This window comes from Delphinapterus leucas, chromosome 7 (assembly GCF_059928025.1).
Source record: "Delphinapterus leucas isolate spDelLeu-1000000601 "Yukka" chromosome 7, BTC_Dleu_Yukka2, whole genome shotgun sequence".
NCBI classification, from domain to species: domain Eukaryota; kingdom Metazoa; phylum Chordata; class Mammalia; order Artiodactyla; family Monodontidae; genus Delphinapterus; species Delphinapterus leucas.
Window position 1 is genome coordinate 32,489,860 of NC_143135.1, and position 22,741 is coordinate 32,512,600.

Here is a 22,741-nt window from a genome sequence, read left to right on the forward strand (position 1 = left end):
AGTCACTGGTGCTAAGAACGGACTTAAATATGGCTTTCATTTATCTTCACTGTACACAGAGTCCCGGCCCTGTGTTTTTCTGTGTGTGTAAAAAAATCTGAATTATAATATTTTAGTAAAGGTAGGATTCTAACTTTGAAGAGTCAGCATCTAGTTGAGGAAATAGTTCATACAAAAGCAAAGCTAAAATCACATGTTAAAGGACAGGCAAGAGGCCATGTATACACACAAGATATTGTAATATACACACATGCACAACTGGATACTCTATCAGTGTTAGAGCACGTCTCTCAACCACTCAGAGCCCTTCAGTGATGACATAACATATACTAAAGCTGGTTACCACACTCTAACCCTTTTTTTTAAAAGAAAAGTTGTTAATACACTAGCTACCAAATTTTGGAACATTGTTTCCACGATGTGAAAGTTTTTCATAGTGTTAAACCCGTATTCCCAAGGAAAAATGAAAGCAAACAAATTAGAAATAAAACAAATCCTTTTTGTTTCTAAAGTGCATTGCAGCTCTAGGGCAGACATGACTTAGACTTTGCTAATCAGATATGATCCCTTCAAAATGCAGATACAGCAATTACTTACATGGGAAAACAGGCTAGATGTTATCCATGGTCTGATGCACAAGGGATATGGCTATGTGATACCGGAGCTCCCTGTGATGGGAAGATAAAGGTGGCTGGCAGCTTCCTGATCTTGGCAGAGGTAGCCCTGCCTTGAGACAAACAGCTCTGGGGTTTGTTTGTGGAGTTGTTTCTAAGCTCAGCCTACAAAATGCGTATGCACCTCTCCTAACATTTTGTGGAGTCCTCTAAATGGCTTAATAAGTCATTTTCTTCTTATCAGAGGTTGCTTTTTGTCACAACTGGCACATTGCCCCTAAAGACCCATGTTTTATTCCTCATATACCTGGATATGTGTCAATGATTATTTGGAACCCTTTGGAAACCCACAGATTGGCCAGTGACTTGACCTGTAGCAAGACTTTCCCCCCAGGCACTTATAACAACAGCAATAAAACAAAACATTAAAGAAGATTAAACTGCATATTAGTAGGAGATAGAGAAGGCAGATTAGTATTTCAAAGTTGGGTTAAACTATGCGAGCCATGCGAAAAATAGATGAGCTAAGTAACTGAGAGACTAGAAAGAAAGGACAATGGAGACATGAAATAGTGAGAGGGAAAACCTGCTATGGAGAGTAGTTTTGACAAATTTCTGATTTCTATCACTGGCAGAGTAAGGCCCACTTTTATGGTTCCTGACTTTATTATTACCATTCTAGAAATGTGATTTCTTATTTTTTCCTTACCTCCAACTATCTTGAATGAGTCTCGGGCAAATAATCAATCATAAGAATCTATACTAAAACAAACCATCACAGAAGAGATTTGGGGTGGGGGTACTTCCCCAACTTGCCTGTCTTCCTCCTTCCCTCCCTTCCTTCCTTTATTTCCTTCTTTCTTTCCTTCCTTCCCTTCTTTCTTTTCTTCCTCCCTTCCTTCCTTTCTTTTCTTTTTCCCTCTCTCTCTTCCTTTCACTTTTCTTCCCTTCCCTTTGTTATCTCTATGTACTCACTAATTTAATATAGACTATGTTTTAATACTAATCTAATTCAAATATTTGTAGCTATGTACTCCTTTGAAAAGTCCTGAACATTATCAAACTCTCACATTTCATTAAGGAGTTTCAAACTAATCAGAGATGCTTGTCTCAATGCCTAATTTATCTAATATTTCAATACCTATGTATTACCATACTTATCCCTTCCTTATATCTGGAACCACTATAGAGAAACTTATTTTATCCTAGGGGAAACAGTGGATAAAATTAAAGAAAATTAGAAATGACAATAGAGAGAGGGTGTTTTAAAAGTGCGAAGTCAAAGAGAATTCTAAGCTTTGGAGTCAATAAGATTGTCTATATCACATGATGATGCAGTTATGGAAGTCAGAGAAGAAAGGCTAAGTGTTTTTGTTTCTTTGTTTTGCTTTCTGGTACAACTTTTTACATTTGTTGTAACCATACAATATCCAAATGCAAAATAAGTAATTGAATGCATAAAACGGATTACATAAGAGACATCAGAATTAGAGACAGATTAAGAAGTTACTAAAAAAAATGGTGAGATAGCTACTATAAATCAATTTTTGCACTGTGAGAAATCTCATATTCTGCAAATGTGTACACGAAAAATACAGGATGTATGAGAAAATTGTGATTGAGGAAGACCACTTACTGTGTAATTTTGTGATAATATTAACAAAATAATGACAATAGTAATAAAATAATGACAATAGTAATAAAAATACAACCACAGTTTAATATTTTCTAGCATTTATCCCCCAAATCATACTCAATCCTTTGCACAGTCTTACACTTAGAATTTACTGTTTTCTCTTTTGAGATGTAGACCCTACAGGGAATTGACTTCTAATAAAGTAGATTATCAGAATTAATTTCTGATACATATTTTTCACTAATCTCTTATTTTAATACTGGGGAATGCCTTAGAGTCTTCTATATTCACAGTTTAGTCAGATATCTTGGGGCAGTAAGAAACATTTTTTAAAATGTTTTGAAGGCACTAAAACACCACTACATGCACTAAAGGGAGGTCCTTTTGCATATTTTCTTTTGTCTTTGTATGATAAAAATTTTCTCTAAAATTTGACAAGGCTTTCCCGATTGCTTCAAACCTCAACATGTTGGGAAAAATTACATATAAACCAACACAATTTTTCAAACTTTACTGACATCATTTCATCATTTATTAATTGCTAATAAGGTGATTTGGTACAAAGAAATACACACTGTGGCAGAATAGATTTGGCTTGCATGTTCCATGAAAGAGAATATAAGCAGAAAAGCAGAAGGCCTAGACCTGAAATTTGGACCCCTAAATCTCAATAAAGCTTCTGTGAGTAAAAGCAATCCCAGACACAGGTTAAATGTGATGTCCATGTGAAGACATAGATACCCATAGAGACAGATAAAATAAAGGAGCTTGAAATACTGTGATTAACTCATAGCTATACTCTTTTCAGTCTCACTCTTAACTTTCTTGGTTTAAAAAAAAAAATCTATTTCTTTTTATCTTGCATTCTCACTTTGCTATCCATATTCTCCAAATATTCTCCGATGTCCTTTCCCAGTTATGAACACAGTCTTTGAATCACGGGGTCCCATGTATTCCATTCCAGATATGACTGCCTGGATGGAAAAATCAAAATGCTTTCTGCCCTACACAGCATTTGCCTAAAAATAAAATCTAAATATTTTCCCTCTCCAAGGGATGAGGTAAATCTTAAAAACTAAATGCTTAGCTTCTAACATAAAAGTGCCTTTTAAGATATTTACCTTCACATATGAAAAAAATACCGATCATTCTTTAATAACTTTTCAAAAGTCCCTTCTTAAATTGGGACTTCCCCAATATCCTCACTCAGAAGTCATTCAGGAAATTTTGATCTTCTCCCAGAAATCTCTTTTATACCTGTATGATCTCCCTCACCTCTCTGTATTTTGTTTAGTCAATTTGCCTTTTTATTTTATTACTCCTGAACAAAAATCTTTCAGGTAGTGTCCATATAATTTTACTGTGCAGAGTATGGGCCAAGTATTTTGTTTAACCTCTACATACTGATTATTTGTCAAAATAACAAATCTAAAATTCCAATGAATTAATAAAAAGAAGTCAAATTAAAAGGATTCAGTTGATAATATATGTTCACCATTAGGTTTTGTTAGAGAAGTCAAAGACTTTTCTGGTTATCAAGTATCATCTTGCAGATTTTCAATATGATGAAAGTAAATAGTAGCAAATTTAATTACAAAGCTTACATTTGGCAGCCATTACTTCTGAAGAGTTGTATTGCTTTTTTAATTATACTAGCCTATACACTTAGAAAATTAATATTAAACTTAAAAAATGATCCCATGGAAGGAAATAAAATATTTTGTTAATCCTCATAGGTACCTGATATGAATAATTTATAGTTTGGTTTTAAAAGAGCTTCCTCCTTAAATTCTAGATTTTTAAAAAATTATGTAAGATGAAAAATTAACTGATAATACATACACAGAGATATAAATTAGCCCATAATCCTTTCATTCTTATACAACGGGGTTCATGTTGTTGTTGTTGTGTGCGTGTGTGTGTGCATGGATGTGTGTGTACACGTCTAAATGTACTTTCTTTCCTATTTTAATACTGGCTTTAACATTGTTTTAAACATTCTCTTTGTCTTAAATGATCCATGGAAAGTTTTAGACTTGAGTAATCGGGCCCTCTCTGAGACCCAGAGAACAAGAAATTATCTAGTACAACCAGTATTTCGGTAACTCTAGTTTACTGACATTTTCCACCATAAACAATAAATCCAAGATTTAGGCCTCAGGGAAAACATTATCAAGTCCATCTCATTAGACTTTCTTAAGAAGACTCAGAAGAAAAAAATCATTAGAAAGAAATGAAAATACAATAGAATCATAAGCAAGACACTTAAAACTTTTCTTGTTTTCCTTTTTTCTATACATCATTTTGCACATTTGATAAACCACTTTAATGTCATGATCAGAGTACAAATGCTGAATCTTGATACCAAGGCATTTGTATAGTCTATTTTTTAACCTGGGCATCAAGGTGGAAATGATATAGGAATAATGTAGCTCATCTGTATTTGAAATGTCTCAAAAAATTGGAGGAAGGAAGGGAGGGAGGGAGGGAGGGAGGAAGGAAGGGGAATAAAGGAGACTAGAAATGGCTAAAGCAGTTGATTTGGGATTTAAAATCCACCTTAGTGGGATTGATAAAAGAAGATATATCTTTAATTAATCATGGTTTAATAGTTCTAAATAACTAATTTCATTCAAGGAAAAAAAAGAAATAAAAAGGTGGAAATACAAATATGATGGAGAAATTTTAGAAAATAAAGTAGTTATGTAACAGGGTAGACAAAAAGTCAAAAGGAGGAAAAGTCATACAGCATTTTATAGGATCCTTACATTTTAAAGGTTGTAAGGAAAGCGGTTACAGCTTATTTATTTCAAATCTACATCACTCCAAGATTACCTCACATAAATTTTTCATTCTAGATTGACTTTTCCTAACATAAGGTCCATTTCTAACTAGCTCTCTTCTTCAGTGCCTGTGATGTCATTTGGTAGACAAATAAATTTATAAAATAAAAATAAATTTTTAACATTGCCCAAGCAAAATATAATTAGAAGGGAAAATGACCTGGAGATGTATGAACTAATAACATTATCAAATATATGTTAAAGTAGGGATTATATACTCAAGTTTTAACCTTATAGTTCCTCTCCATTAGTACTTAACTAAAGGACGTATTTGCATGTGATCATACCCCAGAGCTTACGGCAAATCAATATGTTTGTTTCTGTATATTCTTTGACTTGTATGAAATTTTCCTGAAATATGTCTTACCTCATTTTGGAGATCTCGGATCATTTTGTTCTTTCTCTCCATTTCAGTCTTTAAAAAAGCAATCTGAAAATAAATAGAATATCATGTAGACATATTTCAAATTCATTTCTATAACTTTTATAAATTTATTTTCACAATTTTTGAAGTATAATAAAATTATCTCTTTGTCAACAAATACTGAAAAAGAACAAAGGGTTAAAATTTTCGTTATCCACATTTTTATTGCCAAATTCATAAATATATCCACTAGTTATATCACATAACTTTTTCTTATGTAATAAAAGATTATTATTATTTTTTAATTTAGTCTGTTTCTGTTTTATAAATAAGTTCATCTGGGGGGCAGGGATAGTTAGGGAGTTTGGGATTGACTGTACACACTGCTATATGTAAAATAAATAACCAACAAGGACCCACTGTATAAAAAAAATGAGGAGGGGACAAGAGAATGATATGCTTGAGATGAGATTGGCTATGTGTTGTTAATTCTTGAAGCTAATTGATGGATTCATGGGGATTTATTACACTACTTCTACTTTTGTGTAAGTCTGAAATTCTCCATAATAAAAAAGTTTAAAAAAAATTTTAAAAATTGAGAAATGCATGTTATGACTGTGATTCGCTTACTTGTCTAAACTTCAATTTTTAAAAATGTGGCTCTTAAACAAAGTTAAATTCTAGGGTTGGGCCTAGGAATCTCTTTAATTAAAACATGCTCCAGGTAATTTTTATATAAGGCCAGGTTTGAGAGCAATTGCATAGTGATGCTCCTGACCTCAAAAGCATGGAACGCTATAAATACTGTACCAGAGAAACCATGATGTTTCCTGCTGAATTATGATATTGTCAGACTCGGTACCCTTAGTCCAGTTATTCAAACTGTATCTGTATAAACATTGCGTCTTTATCTGCCTGACTGCTTTCAAAAAGGTCAGTATGGCACAGTAGCTAAAATATGAGACTCTATGGTCCCTGAGGGTTCACTATTTATGTGAATGAATGACAGTGGATGAAACATTTAATTTTTCCAATTTTCAATTTTCTGCCAGTCACACTTTTTTAAAAAGTAAAAGGAACAGGTAAAATTAATTTTACTGATATATTTTATTTAATTCAATATATTCAAAATAGTATCATTTGACATGTAATGGATTAATGATGATAAATTGACTTTTTTTTTGCAATATATCTTTAGAATTCACTGTGTGTTTTACACATACAGCATATCTCAATTTGGACTAGCCATTTTATAATGTTCAAAAGCCTCATGTATCTGGTGGTTATATATTGAATAACATAGTCTTAGAGGATTCCTGGAATGATGCAAAAGAGAGTGGTAATGTGGATTATCTCTAGAGATAGATTAAGTCAGTGGAAATCAAATTTAGGAGTAAAGTTAATTTTTACCGTATATAATATATACACATTAAAAAAATAGTTCTGAAACCTTTCAAACATAAACAAAAGAACAAGAGTAATACTATGTAAAATGCTTCTGGGCCCACCCTACGAATAAATATATATAAATGCTTTGTCCAATTTTCTTCAGACCTTGTAAAGAAAATGTTATAGTACTATTAAAGCCCCACCTAATTTTTCTTCCTCCCCTCCCCGCAGAGGTAACCACTATCCTGGATTTGATGTGTAGTAGTCTTGTTCACTTTCTGTACATTATATTTGTTGTGCGTCTGTAAAGCTTTACAACACGTATTAACACCTTGTCTTTTCTGGCTTGTGTAGGTGTCCTTGTATTACCATTTCCTCAAAAGGTAACAAAACCTAAACCAAAAAATTTTTGATGGTCCAACTACATGTAAAACAGAAGCAGAAGCCTGAGAACCACTATGTCCATCATTTTGGTCATAACAATTTTCAAGCTTACATTTGAATTATGAAGATCCTTGGAGCAACCTGAAAATTTGAGTCACACTCATTGTCCCATTAAGGAGATAGTTCAATTTAGTAATTAGATATATAATCAAGGGCAGCACATAAGAGTATCTGCTCTTAAATCTAAAATAGCACAATATTTACAAAATCAAATCCAAATGTTTTCCCTCTGTTTGAGAGTGAACAATTACAATTATTTCATTCTCCCCTTCTTATCCAACTTTCAACTACATCAACTATAGTCTTCCTAGCAGAAAGAATAATTGTTGAATGATTTGCAACAATTAAAACATATACTTATTTAATCCTTAGTTAACCTAGAATCCTCAAATAGGGAGAAAAAGCACAAACAGTTTGAGTCTTTACCAAAGTTTGGAAGTGATGAGTCCCAGTACTATGAAATCGTATTTTCCTAGATTCCACCAGATGCACATTAAAAAAAATCATGCTTTTACTAAATATATGTTATTCCCATATTTGTTAAGCTTTCTGTCATCTCTTTGTGGATTTTGACTTAGAAAATATCAGTCATTCAACTCAAAACATAAACACATTCCCTCCAAAAGATAAGTATTATTTATTTCTGCAGGTATTTGCATTTATTGATCATGATGATATATTTTGCTAATATAGTCTTGAATTTGTTCTTACAGACCTTTTACATGTACATTCGTTAGTATAAAAATAGCTATTAGTTTACACATATAGCCATTAATTGATTTTGTAATCATAACTGATGAAGTTTGTAAAATGAAATGAAAGTTTTCAATTTTTTTCTATTTTCCAGAAAATATTTGCCTATATTTGAAGTCAACTGATATTTAAAAATTAGTAGAAGTCACCATGAAAACCCTCTGGCTTTGAAATACTTGGGAAAGGGGTCTTTTAGCATAATAAAATTCCAACTGTGTTCAGCTATTCAAGTGTTGAATTTCTTCTTACAGAAGCTTTAGCATTTTATATTTATTTATCTAGAAATTTACATGCACATTTTTAAATGTATCAGGGAACTGTTGCTCATAATGCATTATTTGTTTGAATTCCTATTACAATTATGACTCTTAGCTCCTTTTTTTTTTTTTTTTTTTTTTTTTTGCGGTACGCGGGCCTCTCACTGTTGCGGCCTCTCCCATTGCGGAGCACAGGCTCCGGACGCGCAGGCTCAGCGGCCATGGCTCACGGGCCCAGCCGCTCCGCAGCATGTGGGATCTTCCCGGACCGGGGCACGAACCCGTGTCCCCTGCATCGGCAGGCGGACTCCCAACCACTGCACCACCAGGGAAGCCCTTAGCTCTTTTTTTAATTCAACATTTTAAAATTTGAGCCTGTCTTTCTATTCTTAATCTTTCTCATATCTTAAAGTCTTTTATCATAGTCTTTTCAAATAACTTAAATTTACCTTTTTCTGTTTTCTATTTTAGTATTGTCTTCACTGGTCTTTATAATACTCTCTTTATTGCACTGATGTTTTGCTTTTTAAATAACTTCTTGAATTGATGTTTCTAATCTTTTATTTTTCTGGAAAAATGCATTTAAAGCTATCAATTCACCTCAATTATTATATTGGCATGTAGTGTCTTCACTATTATTAAGTATTTCTTTATTTCTTTTATTATTCCTTATTAACCGAAGGGTTATTACAAAATGTGTTATATATTTTCCAAACATAAGGAATTGTTTAACCATTTATAAAAATTTATTTTAAATTTTATAACAAAAGGATTGAATAACATAGTATATATGCTAGTCATATTTTTGAACGTATATAACTTTGTATTATACATATTATATTTCTATAAAATTTCTTTAGATGTTCTGCATGTACTTAAAAAGAACATAGTCACTTTTTTAGAGATTTCTATATATATCTAATATTTATTACTACCAGTTGTATTTTTAAGATCTTTGTATTTGCCTATTTCTCCCTTCACTCATAGACTGATGGATATGGAAGCTGATTTGTTAAGTACATTTATGTTTATGATGGTTATAACTATAAACACCTCATTTTATTTATTTATTTTTCTTTGCTAGCATATAATGCTTTCTCTTACATTATATTTGTGCTTTAAATTCTATTTGCCAGCATTAATATTGCTGTCAATCATTTACTTCTTTTATGTTGTTTTGCATATATTTTCCTGTATTGCTTACTTTAAGTATGTGGTCTTCTCAGTTGTTAAAATTAGCACATTTGCATATATTGTCCTAATTTCTTAATTGCAGTTATTCTGTGTCTTTTAAAAATTATTATTAAAATTAACCCATTTAAATTATCGTTATTTCTAATACATTGAGACTTTTGCCAACAGTAATTCTTTTGCCTACATTTTTCTCTCAATTGGATAATTTAGTTATTTTATTATTTTATTTTTTTCTTTCTATTGAGTAGATCAAATTTAGTTTAGATTCTACTATCTACTATATGCCAGATATAATTTTAGGGAAATTATGTATGTTATTTTAATTTTAATTATTCCCCAAATTCAAATAAGGAAACTTGCAGAAGTTAAAGAGCTTACTCAAATTTACAGATAGTAGGTTGTCCACTAGGAATTTAAACCCAGAACATTCTTATTCTGTAGCACATGTTAGGTTATGAATACATATAGGGTGTTCCTGGTTTAGTAGAGTATTTTGGGGTGGGAAAGGAAAATCCTCCCTCAAGATTCAATGCTGAACTTTAAGAAAAGCACTACAAGGATTCTGAGGTGAGGATAAAGCTGACTTGGCCAGTCCTGTCTTCTCCTTCTTCCCAACTATGCATCCTTTGTCCCACTTTTGCCATACTTGACTCTTCTAACTTTTGTTGAGCTCTTTCAAATGTTAGAGCTTTCTTCTTTTGGGATGTTAGACACAGTGTGCATAACATATTGGAATAAACACAGGTTCATGCCTTGGCTTCTCCAAATGCTAGCTGTGTAAATACAAGCAAGAGTTATTCATTTTCAGAAAAACAAAACAAAACAAAAAAAAAACAACAACAGTAGTGTGCAGTTTTATTGTGAGAATCTGAGAAAACAGTATGTGTGAATATTTCTATCCTGTTCTAACTGCCATTATTTGTGACTGGGCTATGAAGAAGTTGAGATTAAATGTGATAGATCAAGAAAGAAATGGGATTGCAATTAGGGTTGCTCCTTATGCTGGGTCAGGTTCTGAGGGGAGGAATCAACATGATAGTGCTAAAAATATGTCTGTTCTTTTATGTAACACCTGCTGTCCAAAAAGCCAGACACTAGGACACCTTGTAGGTTAGCAGTGAGTGTTGCCATGGCATAACAGAGAAGAACAAAGATGCTCATCCTTACAGGTGGGCTGGACATATAACAGTGAATTTATTAACAAGAAATAATCCTGCACCCAGAAGAATGAACAGCCATTATTACAAAGACTGTCTCCAAGAAGCAGGTACTCCAGATGACAGACAGGGCTAAGTTTCAGAAGCAAAACTTTATACCCTAATCCAGATTATTCAAGGAAGACTTGCAAAAGAAAGGCAGGATGACAATTCTTAAAGGAGCTGGGATCCCAGGTAATCAACCTGGATGGAGACGTTGTATTAGTCCAGTTTCTAGCTTCTGTAAACTTGATGCTCTAACATCTACCTTACACATATACGCAGACTAGTCTTGTTATGGACAACCCAGTAATATGCTTGCATCATCCTATCTTGACCTCCTGCCTTCCTCATCACTGCTCCTTCCCCACCCACTCCTCCTGGTGGTAAGCTTTTCAAATACACACTAACCAATACAGAGCCTAGAATTCCAGCCACCCCTTGTACTGAGTTCTCACACTTCAGGCGACTGTCCACCTGCCTTAATCACCCCAGGGCCGGGTACCAGAAAAATAGTCCCTGTGCCCCAAAGCCTGCTGAAATCATTCAAATGGGCCAATCCTAGGCCTGCTTACCCTGCCTAGCCCATTCCTTCCCACAGAAACCACAGTAAAGGCTCTTGTTCACAGTTTCCCCACCTTCCTTTGCCTTGTGCCTGACCTGGTGCTTGCCTGCGTGGTCCCCGGTCATGTGGCATGCCCCTCTATTGGGAACTGTGAGAAATAAACTATCTTTCCAAAGGTAATTGTTTCCTGATCTATTGGTCTTACTATACCTCAAATTTTCTATTAATATACTATATTTTAAAATAGATTCAGGTCCTCGAACAAGATAAAAGGTTCAATCTCCATAAATGGTACATAAGTGCATGTGGGGAATGAGGTAGAAATCTAGTTTTTAGCACTACTATCCAGAGCACCATCTCTCCTGCCCGTGTTGAATATTAGTTATAAGAATTGAAATGTGAGGGTCAATGGAACATCATTTTGAAAGAGAAATTCTGGAGAGAAGTTTGATTCTTAAACTTTGGGGTGTCTCAGAATCACCTGTGTAGTTGATTAAGTAGGCAGATGGTGTGGCTCCACCCTTAGGAGATGTCTATTCAGTGGATGTAAGGTATGGCTTAGGGATCTGTATAGTTTAACTTAGTTCAAGGTCACACCCTAAAATTCAAGAGCCACTGATAGGGGGCCCGACACCAACACTCTTGCCCTGAGTTTTTCATCCATAAATAAGGGTTAGGAATCAGAAGACCCCTAAGAATCAAATACAACGAAAATATTTTTTTGAAATGATTGCTGCTAAGTATTTTTGTAATCTTGTTGATTGCGTTGTTTTCATTGTACTTTCATTTATATTTGTCACAGGTGTATTTGTTCCATAATGATTTTAGGGAAAAAAGTTAACAATTTTCCAGGCCCAAAGCAAAGGACACAGAAGAGAAACACTTACAGTAGCCTGCTGTTTTTCTGCTTTCTCAGTTGTCTCTTTAAGCTGATTTTCCAGGGCCTCCTGGAGAGACTTCATTTGTTCTCTGTTTAGTAGAAAATAGAGAGCAAAAGAGAGACATCATATAAATCTCTTATTTCCTATTTACACGATGAAAGGAGGTTTTGCTGTATATATACATTTAGGAAACATAACTAGAATATATAGAGCCATGGTTAAACATACAAGATGTATCTCAGGACTCTGGTAATAAAGTCTTCTCTCCCATGCAAGCACTAAAAGCAAGCTGTATTTAAGGGAAATTGCCTTACTATTGTGTCTTATGAGAATCCTACTGTGTGAATCATCTGTGAGCTGCATAATGTGTTAAATCAAATCGATATAATAATTGGAGTTAGAAAGCTAATTTTAGTGACAGCATGCCAGGGTGGGAACATGCTGTTTAGAAAACAAGTTAACATAGACTTGCTGATGGGATAAAATTATCATTCCCTTGGATGCTCTACATTAACTAATTCTAAAGCATTGTGTTTTAGACATCCTGTATAAGGTCTGAGACTTTTTGTAAAAACAAAGAGAAAAAAGACATATATATAAGGCGAAAGCTGCCTCATTTATTGGAGAAAATAAAAAATACATCTGCACATATATACATATTGTGTCTCAAGTTCAGTAGGACATAAGGACCCTGTCTCACATTAAAAATATAAATATTTTCATAAATATGAATTCCTCTCAAGGGTTTAGGATTTTCTCAATTATGACAAATTTTATTATATTACTGTGCCTTCATTTTATCACCTAAGCTATCACTTCAAAAACTTCAGATAGGAGAGAGGGGGAAGACGTGGAGATCACCTTCCTCCCCACAGATATACCAGAAATACATCTACACGTGGAACAACTCCTACAGAACACCTACTGAACACTGGCAGAAGACCTCAGACCTCCCAAAACGCAAGAAACTCCCCAAGTACCTGGGTAGGGCAAAAGAAAAAAGGAAAAACAGAGACAAAAGGATAGGGACGGCACCTGCACCAGTGGAAGGGAGCTGTGAAGGAGGAAAGGCTTCCACACACTAGGAAGCCCCTTCGAGGGCGGAGACTGTGGGTGGCGGAGTGGGGGAGCTTCGGGGCCGTGGAGGAGAGCGCAGCAACAGGGTTGCGGCGGGCAAAGTGGAGTGATTCCCGCACAGAGGATCGGTGCCGACCAACACTCACCAGCCTGAGAGGCTTGTCTGCTCACCCGCCGGGGCGGGCGGGGCTGGGAACTGACGCTCGGGCTTCGGTCGGAGCGCAGGGAGAGGACGGGGGTTGGCGGCGTGAACACAGCCTGAAGGGGTTAGTGCACCACGGCTAGCCGGGAGGGAGACGGGGAAAAAGTCTGGACCTGCCGAAGAGGCAAGAGACTTAACACTTCCCTCTTTGTTTCCTGGTGCTCGAGGAGAGGGGATTAAGAGCGCTGCTTAAAGGAGCTCCAGAGACAGGCGCGAGCTGCCGCTAACAGCGCGGACGCCAGAGACAGGCAGGAGACGCTAAGGCTGCTGCTGCCGCCACCAAGAAGCCTGTGTGGGAGCACAGGTCACTCTCCGCACCTCCCCTCCCGGGAGCCTGTGCAGCCCGCCACTGCCAGGGTCCCGGGATCCAGGGACAACTTCCCCGGGAGAACGCAGGGCGCACCTCAGTCTGCTGCAACGTCACGCAGGTCTCTGCTCCCGCAGGCCCGCCCCGCACTCCGTGCCCCTCCCTCTCCCCGGCCTGAGTGAGCCAGAGACCCAGAATCAGCGGCTACTTTAACCCCGTCCTGTCTGAGCGAAGAAGAGGTGACCTACACGCAGAGGCGGGTCCAAATCCAAAGCTGAACACCGGGAGCTGTGCGAACAAAGAAGAGAAAGGGAAATCTCTCCCAGCAGCCTCAGGAGCAGCAGATTAAATCTATACAATCAACTTGATGTACCCTGCACCTGTGGAATACCTGAATAGACAACGAATCATCCCAAATTGAGGAGGTGGACTTTGAGAGCAAGATTTATTATTTTTTCCCCTTTTTCTCTTTTTGTGAGTATGTGTATGCTTCTGGGTGAGTTTTGTCTGTATAGCTTTGCTTTCACCATTTGTCCTAGGGTTCTATCCATCCATTTTTTGTTATTACGATTTAAAAAAATTTTTTTCTTAATAATTATTTTTTTATTTTAATAACTTTATTTTATTTTAGCTTTATTTATTTTATATTATCTTCTTTCTTCCTTTCTTTTTACTTTTTCACGCTTTTATTCTGAGCCCTGTGGATGAAAGACTCTTGGTGCTACAGCCAGGAGTCAGTGCTGTGCCTCTGAGGTGGGAGAGTCAACTTCAGGACACTGGTCCACAAGGGACCTCCCAGCTCCACATAATATCAAACGGCGAAAATCTCCCAGAGACCTCCATCTCAACACCAACACCCAGCTTCGCTCAAAGACCAGCAAGCTACAGTGCTGGACAACCTATGCCAAACAACTAGCAAAACAGGAACACAACCCCACCCATTAGCAGAGAGGCTGCCTAAAATCATAATAAGGCCACAGACTCCCCAAAACACACAAGCAGACGTGAACCTGCCCACTAGAGAGACAAGATCCAGCCTCATCCACCACAACACAGGCACTAGTCCCCTCCACCAGGAAGCCTACACAACCCACTGAACCAACCTTAGCCACTGGAGACAGACATCAAAAACAGCGGGAACTACGAACCTGCAGCCTGCAAAAAGGAGACCCCAAACACAGTAAGAAAAGCAAAATGAGAAGACAGAAAAACACACAGCAGATGAAGGAGCAAGATAAAAACCCACCAGACCTAACAAATGAAGAGGAAATAGGCAGTCCACCTGAAAAAGAATTCAGAATAATGATAGTAAAGATGATCCAAAATCTTGGAGATAGAATAGGCAAAATGCAAGAAACATTTAGCAAGGACCTAGAAGAACTAAAGATGAAACAAGCGACGATGAACAACACAATAAATGAAATTAAAAATACTCTAGAAGGGATCAATAGCAGAATAATTGAGGCAGAAGAACGGATGAGTGACCTGGAAGATAAAACAGTGGAAATAACTATTGCAGAGCAGAATAAAGAAAAAACAATGAAAAGAATTGAGGACAGTCTCAGAGACACCTGGGACAACATTAAACGTACCAACATTTGAATTATACGGTTTCCAGAAGAAGAAGAGAAAAAGAAAGGGACTGAGAAAATATATGCAGAGATTATAGTTGAAAACTTCCCTAATATGGGAAAGGAAATAGTTAATCAAGTCCAGGAAGCACAGAGAGTCCCATACAGGATAAATCCAAGGAGAAATATGCCAAGACACATATTAATCAAACTGTCAAAAATTAAATACAAAGAAAACATATTAAAAGCAGCAAGGGAAAAACAACAAATAACAAACAAGGGAATCCCCATAAGGTTAACAGCTGATCTTTCAGCAGAAACTCTGCAAGCCAGAAGGGAGGGGCGGGACATACTGAAAGTGATGAAGGAGAAAAACCTACAACCAAGATTACTTTAAGGATGTCATTCAGATTTGATGGAGAAATTAAAACCTTTACAGACAAGCAAAAGCTGAGAGAGTTCAGCACCACCAAACCAGCTTTACAACAAATGCTAAAGGATCTTCTCTAGGCAAGAAACACAAAAGAAGGAAAAGACCTATAATAACAAACCCAAAACAATTAAGAAAAATGGGAATAGGAACATACATATCGATAATTACCTTAAATGTAAATGGATTAAATGCTCCCACCAAAAGACACAGACTGGCTGAATGGATAGAAAAACAAGACCCATATATATGCTGTCTACAAGAGACCCACTTCAGACCTAGAGACACATACAGACTGAAAGTAAGGGAAAGGAAAAAGATATTCCATGCAAATGGAAACCAAAAGAAAGCTGGAGTAGCAATTCTCATATCAGACAAGATAGATTTTAAAATAAGGACTATTAGAAGAGACAAAGAAGGACACTACATAATGATCAAGGGATCGATCCAAGAAGAAGATATAACAATTGTAAATATTTATGCACCTAACATAGGAGCACCTCAGTACATAAGGCAAATACTAACAGCCATAAAAGGGGAAATCGACAGTAACACATTCATAGTAGGGGACTTTAACACCCCACTTTCACCCATGGACAGATCATCCAAAATGAAAATCAATAAGGAAACACAAGCTTTAAATGATACATTAAACAAGATGGACTTAATGGATATTTATAGGTCATTCCTCCAAAAACAACAGAATACACATTTTTTTCAAGTGCTCATGGAGCATTCTCCACGATAGATCATATCTTGGTTCACAAATCAAGCCTTGGTAAATTTAAGAAAATTGAAACTGTATCAAGGATGTTTTCCGACCACAACACTATGAGAATAGATATCAATTACATGAAAAGATCTGTAAAAAGTACAAACACATGGAGGCGAAACAGTACACTACTTAATAAAGAACTGATCACTGAAGATATCAAAGAGGAAATCAAAAAATACCTGGAAACAAATGACAATGGAGACACGACGACCCAAAACCTATGGGATGCAGCAAAAGCAGTTCTAAGAGGGAAGTTTATAGCAATACAATCCTACCTTAAGAAACAGGAAACATCTCGAATAAAAAACATAACCTTGCACCTAAAGCAATTAGAGAAAGAAGAACAAGAAAACCCCAAAGTTAGCAGAAGGAAAGAAATCATAAAAATCAGATCAGAAATAAATGAAAAAGAAATGAAGGAAACAATAGCAAAGATCAATAATACTAAAAGCTGGTTCTTTGAGACGATAAACAAAATTGACAAACCACTAGCCAGACTCATCAAGAAAAATAGGGAGAAGACTCAAATCAATAGAATTAGAAATGAAAAAGGAGAAGTAACAACTGACACTGCAGAAATAAAAAAGATCATGAGAGACTACTACAAGCAACTCTATGCCAATAAAAAGGACAATCTGGAAGAAACGGACAAATTCATAGAAATGCACAACCTGCCAAGACTGAATCAGGAAGAAATAGAAAATATGAACAAACCAATCACAAGCACTGAAATTGAAACTGTGATTAAAAATCTTCGAACAAACAAAAGTCCAGGACCAGATGGCTTCACAGGCGAATTCTATCAAACATTTAGAGAAGAGCTAATACCTATCCTTCTCAAACTCTTCCAACATATAGCAGAGGGAGGAAGACTCCCAAACTCATTCTACGAGGCCACCATCACCCTGATACCAAAACCAGACAAGGATGTCACAAAGAAAGAAAACTGCAGGCCAATATCACTGATGAAAATAGATGCAAAAATCCTCAGTGAAATACTAGCAAACAGAATCCAACAGCACATTAAAAGGATCATACACCATGATCAAGTGGGGTTTATTCCAGGAATGCAAGGATTCTTCAATATACACAAATATATCAATGTGATAAACCATATTAACAAATTGAAGGAGAAAAGCCATATGGTCATCTCAACAGATGCAGAGAAAGCTTTTGACAAAATTCAACACCCATTTATGATAAAAACCCTGCAGAAAGTAGGCATAGAGGGAACTTTCCTCAACATAATAAAGGCCATATATGACATACCCACAGCCAACATCGTCCTAAATGGTGAAAAACTGAGAGCATTTCCACTAAGATCAGGAAGAAGACAAGGATGCCCACTCTCACCACTTTTATTCAATATAGTTTTGGAAGTTTTAGCCACAGCAATCAGAGAAGAAAAGGAAATAAAAGGAATCCAAATTGGAAAAGAAGACGTAAAGCTGTCACTGTTTGCAGATGACATGATACTATACATAGAGAATCCGAAAGATACTACCAGAAAAGTACTAGAGCTAATAAATGAATTTGGTAAAGTAGCAGGATACAAAATTAATGCACAGAAATCTCTGGTATTCCTATACACTAATGATGAAAAATCTGCAAGTGAAATCAAGAAAACACTCCCATTTACCATTGCAACAAAAAGAATAAAATATCTAGGAATAAACCTACCAAAGGAGACAAAAGACCTGTATGCAGAAAATTATAAGACACTGATGAAAGAAATTAAAGATGATACAAATAGATGGAGAGATATTCTATGTTCTTTGATTGGAAGGATCAACATTGTGAAAATTACTCTACTACCCAAAGCAATCTACAGATTCAATGCAATCCCTATCAAACTACCACTGGCATATTTCACAGAACTAGAACAAAAAAATTCACAATTTGTATGGAAACACAAAAGACCCCGAATAGCCAAAGCAATCTTGAGAACAAAAAACGGAGCTGGAGGAATCAGGCTCCCTGACTTCAGAGTTTACTACAAAGCTACAGTAATCAAGACACTATGGTACTGGCACAAAAACGGAAATATAGATCAATGGAACAGGATAGAAATCCCAGAGATCAACCCACGCACATATGGTCACCTTATCTTTAATAAAGGAGGCAGGAATGTACAGTGGAGAAAGGACAGCCTCTTCAATAAGTGGTGCTGGGAAAACTGGACACGTACATGTAAATGTATGAGATTAGATCACTCCCTAACACCATACACAAAAATAAGCTCAAAATGGATTAAAGACCTAAATGTAAGGCCAGAAACTATCAAACTCTTAGAGGAAAACATAGGCAGAACACTCTATGACAGAAATCACAGCAAGATCCTTTTTGATCCACCTCCGAGAGAAACAGAAATAAAAACAAAAATAAACAAATGGGACCTAATGAAACTTCAAAGCTTTTGCACAGCAAAGGAAACCATAAACAAAACCAAAAGACAACCCTCAGAATGGGAGAAAATATTTGCAAATGAAGCAACTGACAAAGGATTAATCTCCAGAATTTACAAGCAGCTCATGCAGCTTAATAAGAAAAAAACAAACAATGCAATCCAAAAATGGGCAGAAGACCTAAATAGACATTTCTCCAAAGAAGATATACAGACTGCCAACAAACACATGAAAGAATGCTCAACATCATTAATCATTAGAGAAATGCAAATCAAAACTACAATGAGATATCATCTCACACCAGTCAGAATGGCCATCGTCAAAAAATCTAGAAACAATAAATGCTGGAGAGGGTGTGGAGAATAGGGAACACTCTTGCATTGCTGGTGGGAATGTGAATTGGTACAGCCACTATGGAGAACAGTATGGAGGTTCCTTAAAAACTACAAATAGAACTACCATATGACCCAGCAATCCCACAGCTGGGCATATATCCTGAGAAAACCATAATTCAAAAAGAGTCATGTACCAAAATGTTCATTGCAGCTCTATTTACAATAGCCAGGAGATGGTAACAACCTAAGTGTCCATCATCAGATGAATGGATAAAGAAGATGTGGCACATATCTACAATGGAATATTACTCAGCCATAAAAAGAAATGAAATTGAGCTATTTGTAATGAGGTGGATGGACCTAGAGTCTGTCATACAGAGTGAAGTAAGTCAGAAAGAGAAAAACAAATACCATATGCTAACACATATATATAGAATCTAAAAAAAAATAAGTCATGAAGAATCTAGGGGTAAGAAAGGAATAAAGACATAGACCTACTAGAGAATGGGCTTGAGGATATGGGGAGGGGGAAGGGTAAGCTGTGACAAAGTGAGAGAGTGGCATGGACATATATACACTACCAAACGTAAAATAGCTAGCTAGCAGGAAGCAGCCGCATAGCACAGGGAGATCAGCTCGGTGCTTTGTGACCACCTAGAGGGATGGGATAGGGAGGGTGGGAGGGAGGGAGATGCAAGAGGGAAGAGATATGGGAACATATGTATATGTATAACTGATTCACTTTGTTATAAAGCAGAAACTAACACACCATTGTAAAGCAATTATACTCCAATAAAGATGTAAAAAAAAAATTTCAGATAGCAGATTACAGTATATGAGTGAGTGTGTGTGTAGGTGTGTGTTAAGTATGGCTAAAGGAATAAACTCCTTCAAAGCAACAGCAACAACCAAATAGAAACCTCTTCTAGTCTTACCAGCAGACAAACTAAATTTCCCAGTCTAGAGCGAAAAGACAACTTCTGGAACAAAAATATTTTCTTGGTGTGTAACCACAATAAAGAGACTATGGGATAGGAAAGCATGTTCTTAGACTCTTTTTTTTTTTTTCACCTATAAATGGGCACAATAATAGAACTACCTCATAGGTTTATAGTGAGGTTTCGAAGATGTAATATAGGCAAAATGCTTAGCAAATGCCTAGAAAATAATCACATAATACACGAAACCATTATCACAACCACTGGCACCACTTGAGGTCCCTGTGTTCATTCTTTGACCACCACATCCTGCACAACCACAAGCTGCTCTTTCATCCAGAAGGATTTAATGATTACTCTAGAAACTATTAGGTCCCAGTTTCAATTTTAGGAATATCCATGAGAGTCTATACGATCGCTGGAATCAATCTGGATTTTGTTTATCAAGGCAACGTATAACAGGAACAAGTTATATAATAATTACAGTCACTTTGGTTTTTAGATGATTTATGCTTGTTTGCGTAAAGCTTTAACATGCTTTTGCTTAAAGTGGCTTTTAATTCTCAGCTTCCATTACGGCCTCAAACCGGTTTTATTTATCAGAATTGTTTCACATGTAGACTTCCACTATTTCTCCTGATGTTTTCCACAAAGAGCATGTGTGGCATAATATAATACAAAATAATAGTAATATTTAAATATATTGTAGGCTTACAGTATACCAGGCAGTCCATAAAATGGAAAACTGATACATAAAGAGGTGGTGGAATTGTGTTCTGCAGACTATGTGCTCAAATTCTAGAGAGTCATTATACTACCCCTATTGAGGGAGACAGACAGAGAGAAATAAAGAAGGGTCTACATTCTATTCCTAACACTCAAACCTTCAACAAGTACTGAATAAAAATGCAATAGGACTATTATATTTCCATCTAGAAAAAAGTTATAATAAAATCTTGTAATACTTATTTGTTATTTCTGTGTTTTAAAATTCTCATTTTTATTTTAAAATGATACATATATTTTAAAATTAAATGATAAAATTCATATATTTTATAAAAATTAAAATAAGTGTTTATATATGTATATATATTCAAAAATGCCCACATACTGACATCTATAGGCAATAGGGAGTAAGAAAAAAATAAGTTGCAAAAACTGTTAAAAGCTGGAGAAGGTACAGAATTCTCATTTTCATGGCGAGGAAAGCTATCAGACAGAATGGCAAAGCGGGACTTTTGAAACTTCTGAATCTCTCCATCTCCTTTTTCAGACTTATTTCTGCACATTCTCAATGCTCCCATGCTTTAGGTGGCCCCAATCTCCTGTCCCACAACTTGCTCAGTTCTACTCCGACCACCCCCCCTCCACCAAATGGGATTTGCACAAACTATGTAGAGCTACTCTTGGGCCCTATTTGTCACTGAACTGAAGCTTGAATTCTAAAGAAGTGTTGGCTCCAGCGACACTGTGATAGGGTTTCTCAGATGTTGAGTACATTTTACCACAGAATTTCATGGTTACAAGGGATTTTAAAAGGCAGCTGTTTCACACATCTTCCATCCCCAATTATAAATATAAAAATACCTCACCCTACAGGAAGGTATTCTTTTCATGTGGTTACCAGATTGTATTGTCATAACATCACAGATAGAAACCTTGCCACTATCTCAGGCATTCTTTTCCTTTACAGAGAACTCGATATACTAAAATCCATTAGTACACAGAGTCCAAAACTGCCTTCTCAAAATCTCTACCCACCATGCACCGTAGAGAGTAAAATGTTTTATTCCTTTTTATTTTCAAGACAGCTTTTCAGAAACTTCAGGGTACTCTCCTATCTCCCAGGGTCTCTATTTTTTGGTTACTTACTCTCACTCCTCACATAGTATGGCTTAAAAGTCTCTCCATCAACCGGAGGACTCTTCTATGAATATTACCTAAGCTGTCTAAATATTTCTGAAATGTAACAATCAAGAGTCAATGCAACTTTCTCCTTCTCATGTAAAAGTATGAGTGCATGTGCACACACATACACGTACACTACACACACAAACACACATATACACATTCCTTTCTCTACCTCTTTGGCAGAAAGACATGCTGCTCTCACTACCTGGTTGTTTACGACCATGCCATATCCTCTGCATTTACTTACTTACAATCTAGTACAGCTACACAGAGGGACTTTATTAGTTGCCTGTTGGTTACAATTCCAAGAAGGAAATTCTAACTGATTCAGTTTTGTTTTGGTAGAGACACCTATGAGGTAATTAACTGTAGCCCGTGATGTCAGAGTCACATAAAAGCAGCATGACTTCTAGGGACTACTTCGCCAGGTAAGGGCCAGGCGACAAGGATCCCAGAGGACATGTAGTTACTGAGAACTGGGTGTATATGGCATCTGCAATACATTTTAGTCCTTCAGGCTCTGATAATACTTCTAAATTTGCCATCAGTTAATACTTTTTATAGTCTGAGATAACTTTTTTCTCTTTTACTGTTTATTAATCTCTTTTATTTTGGAAATGAGATATATAGCCTCTTTCACATTCAGATAACCAT

At 36.2% G+C, this 22,741-nt stretch overlaps 1 protein-coding gene across 1 annotated transcript in view; it reads right to left on the bottom strand.

Annotated features, from left to right (window-relative positions):
• LUZP2 (leucine zipper protein 2) overlaps nucleotides 1-22,741 on the bottom strand; it is a 231,297-nt gene that overhangs the window by 197,857 nt on the left and 10,699 nt on the right. The window contains exons 4-5 of the mRNA XM_089915855.1: nucleotides 12,143-12,224; nucleotides 5,461-5,523 (exon numbers count right to left, since the gene is read on the bottom strand). Of these exons, the coding sequence (XP_089771981.1) occupies nucleotides 5,461-5,523; nucleotides 12,143-12,224 (145 nt within the window). The remainder of the gene's footprint in view (nucleotides 1-5,460; nucleotides 5,524-12,142; nucleotides 12,225-22,741) is intronic.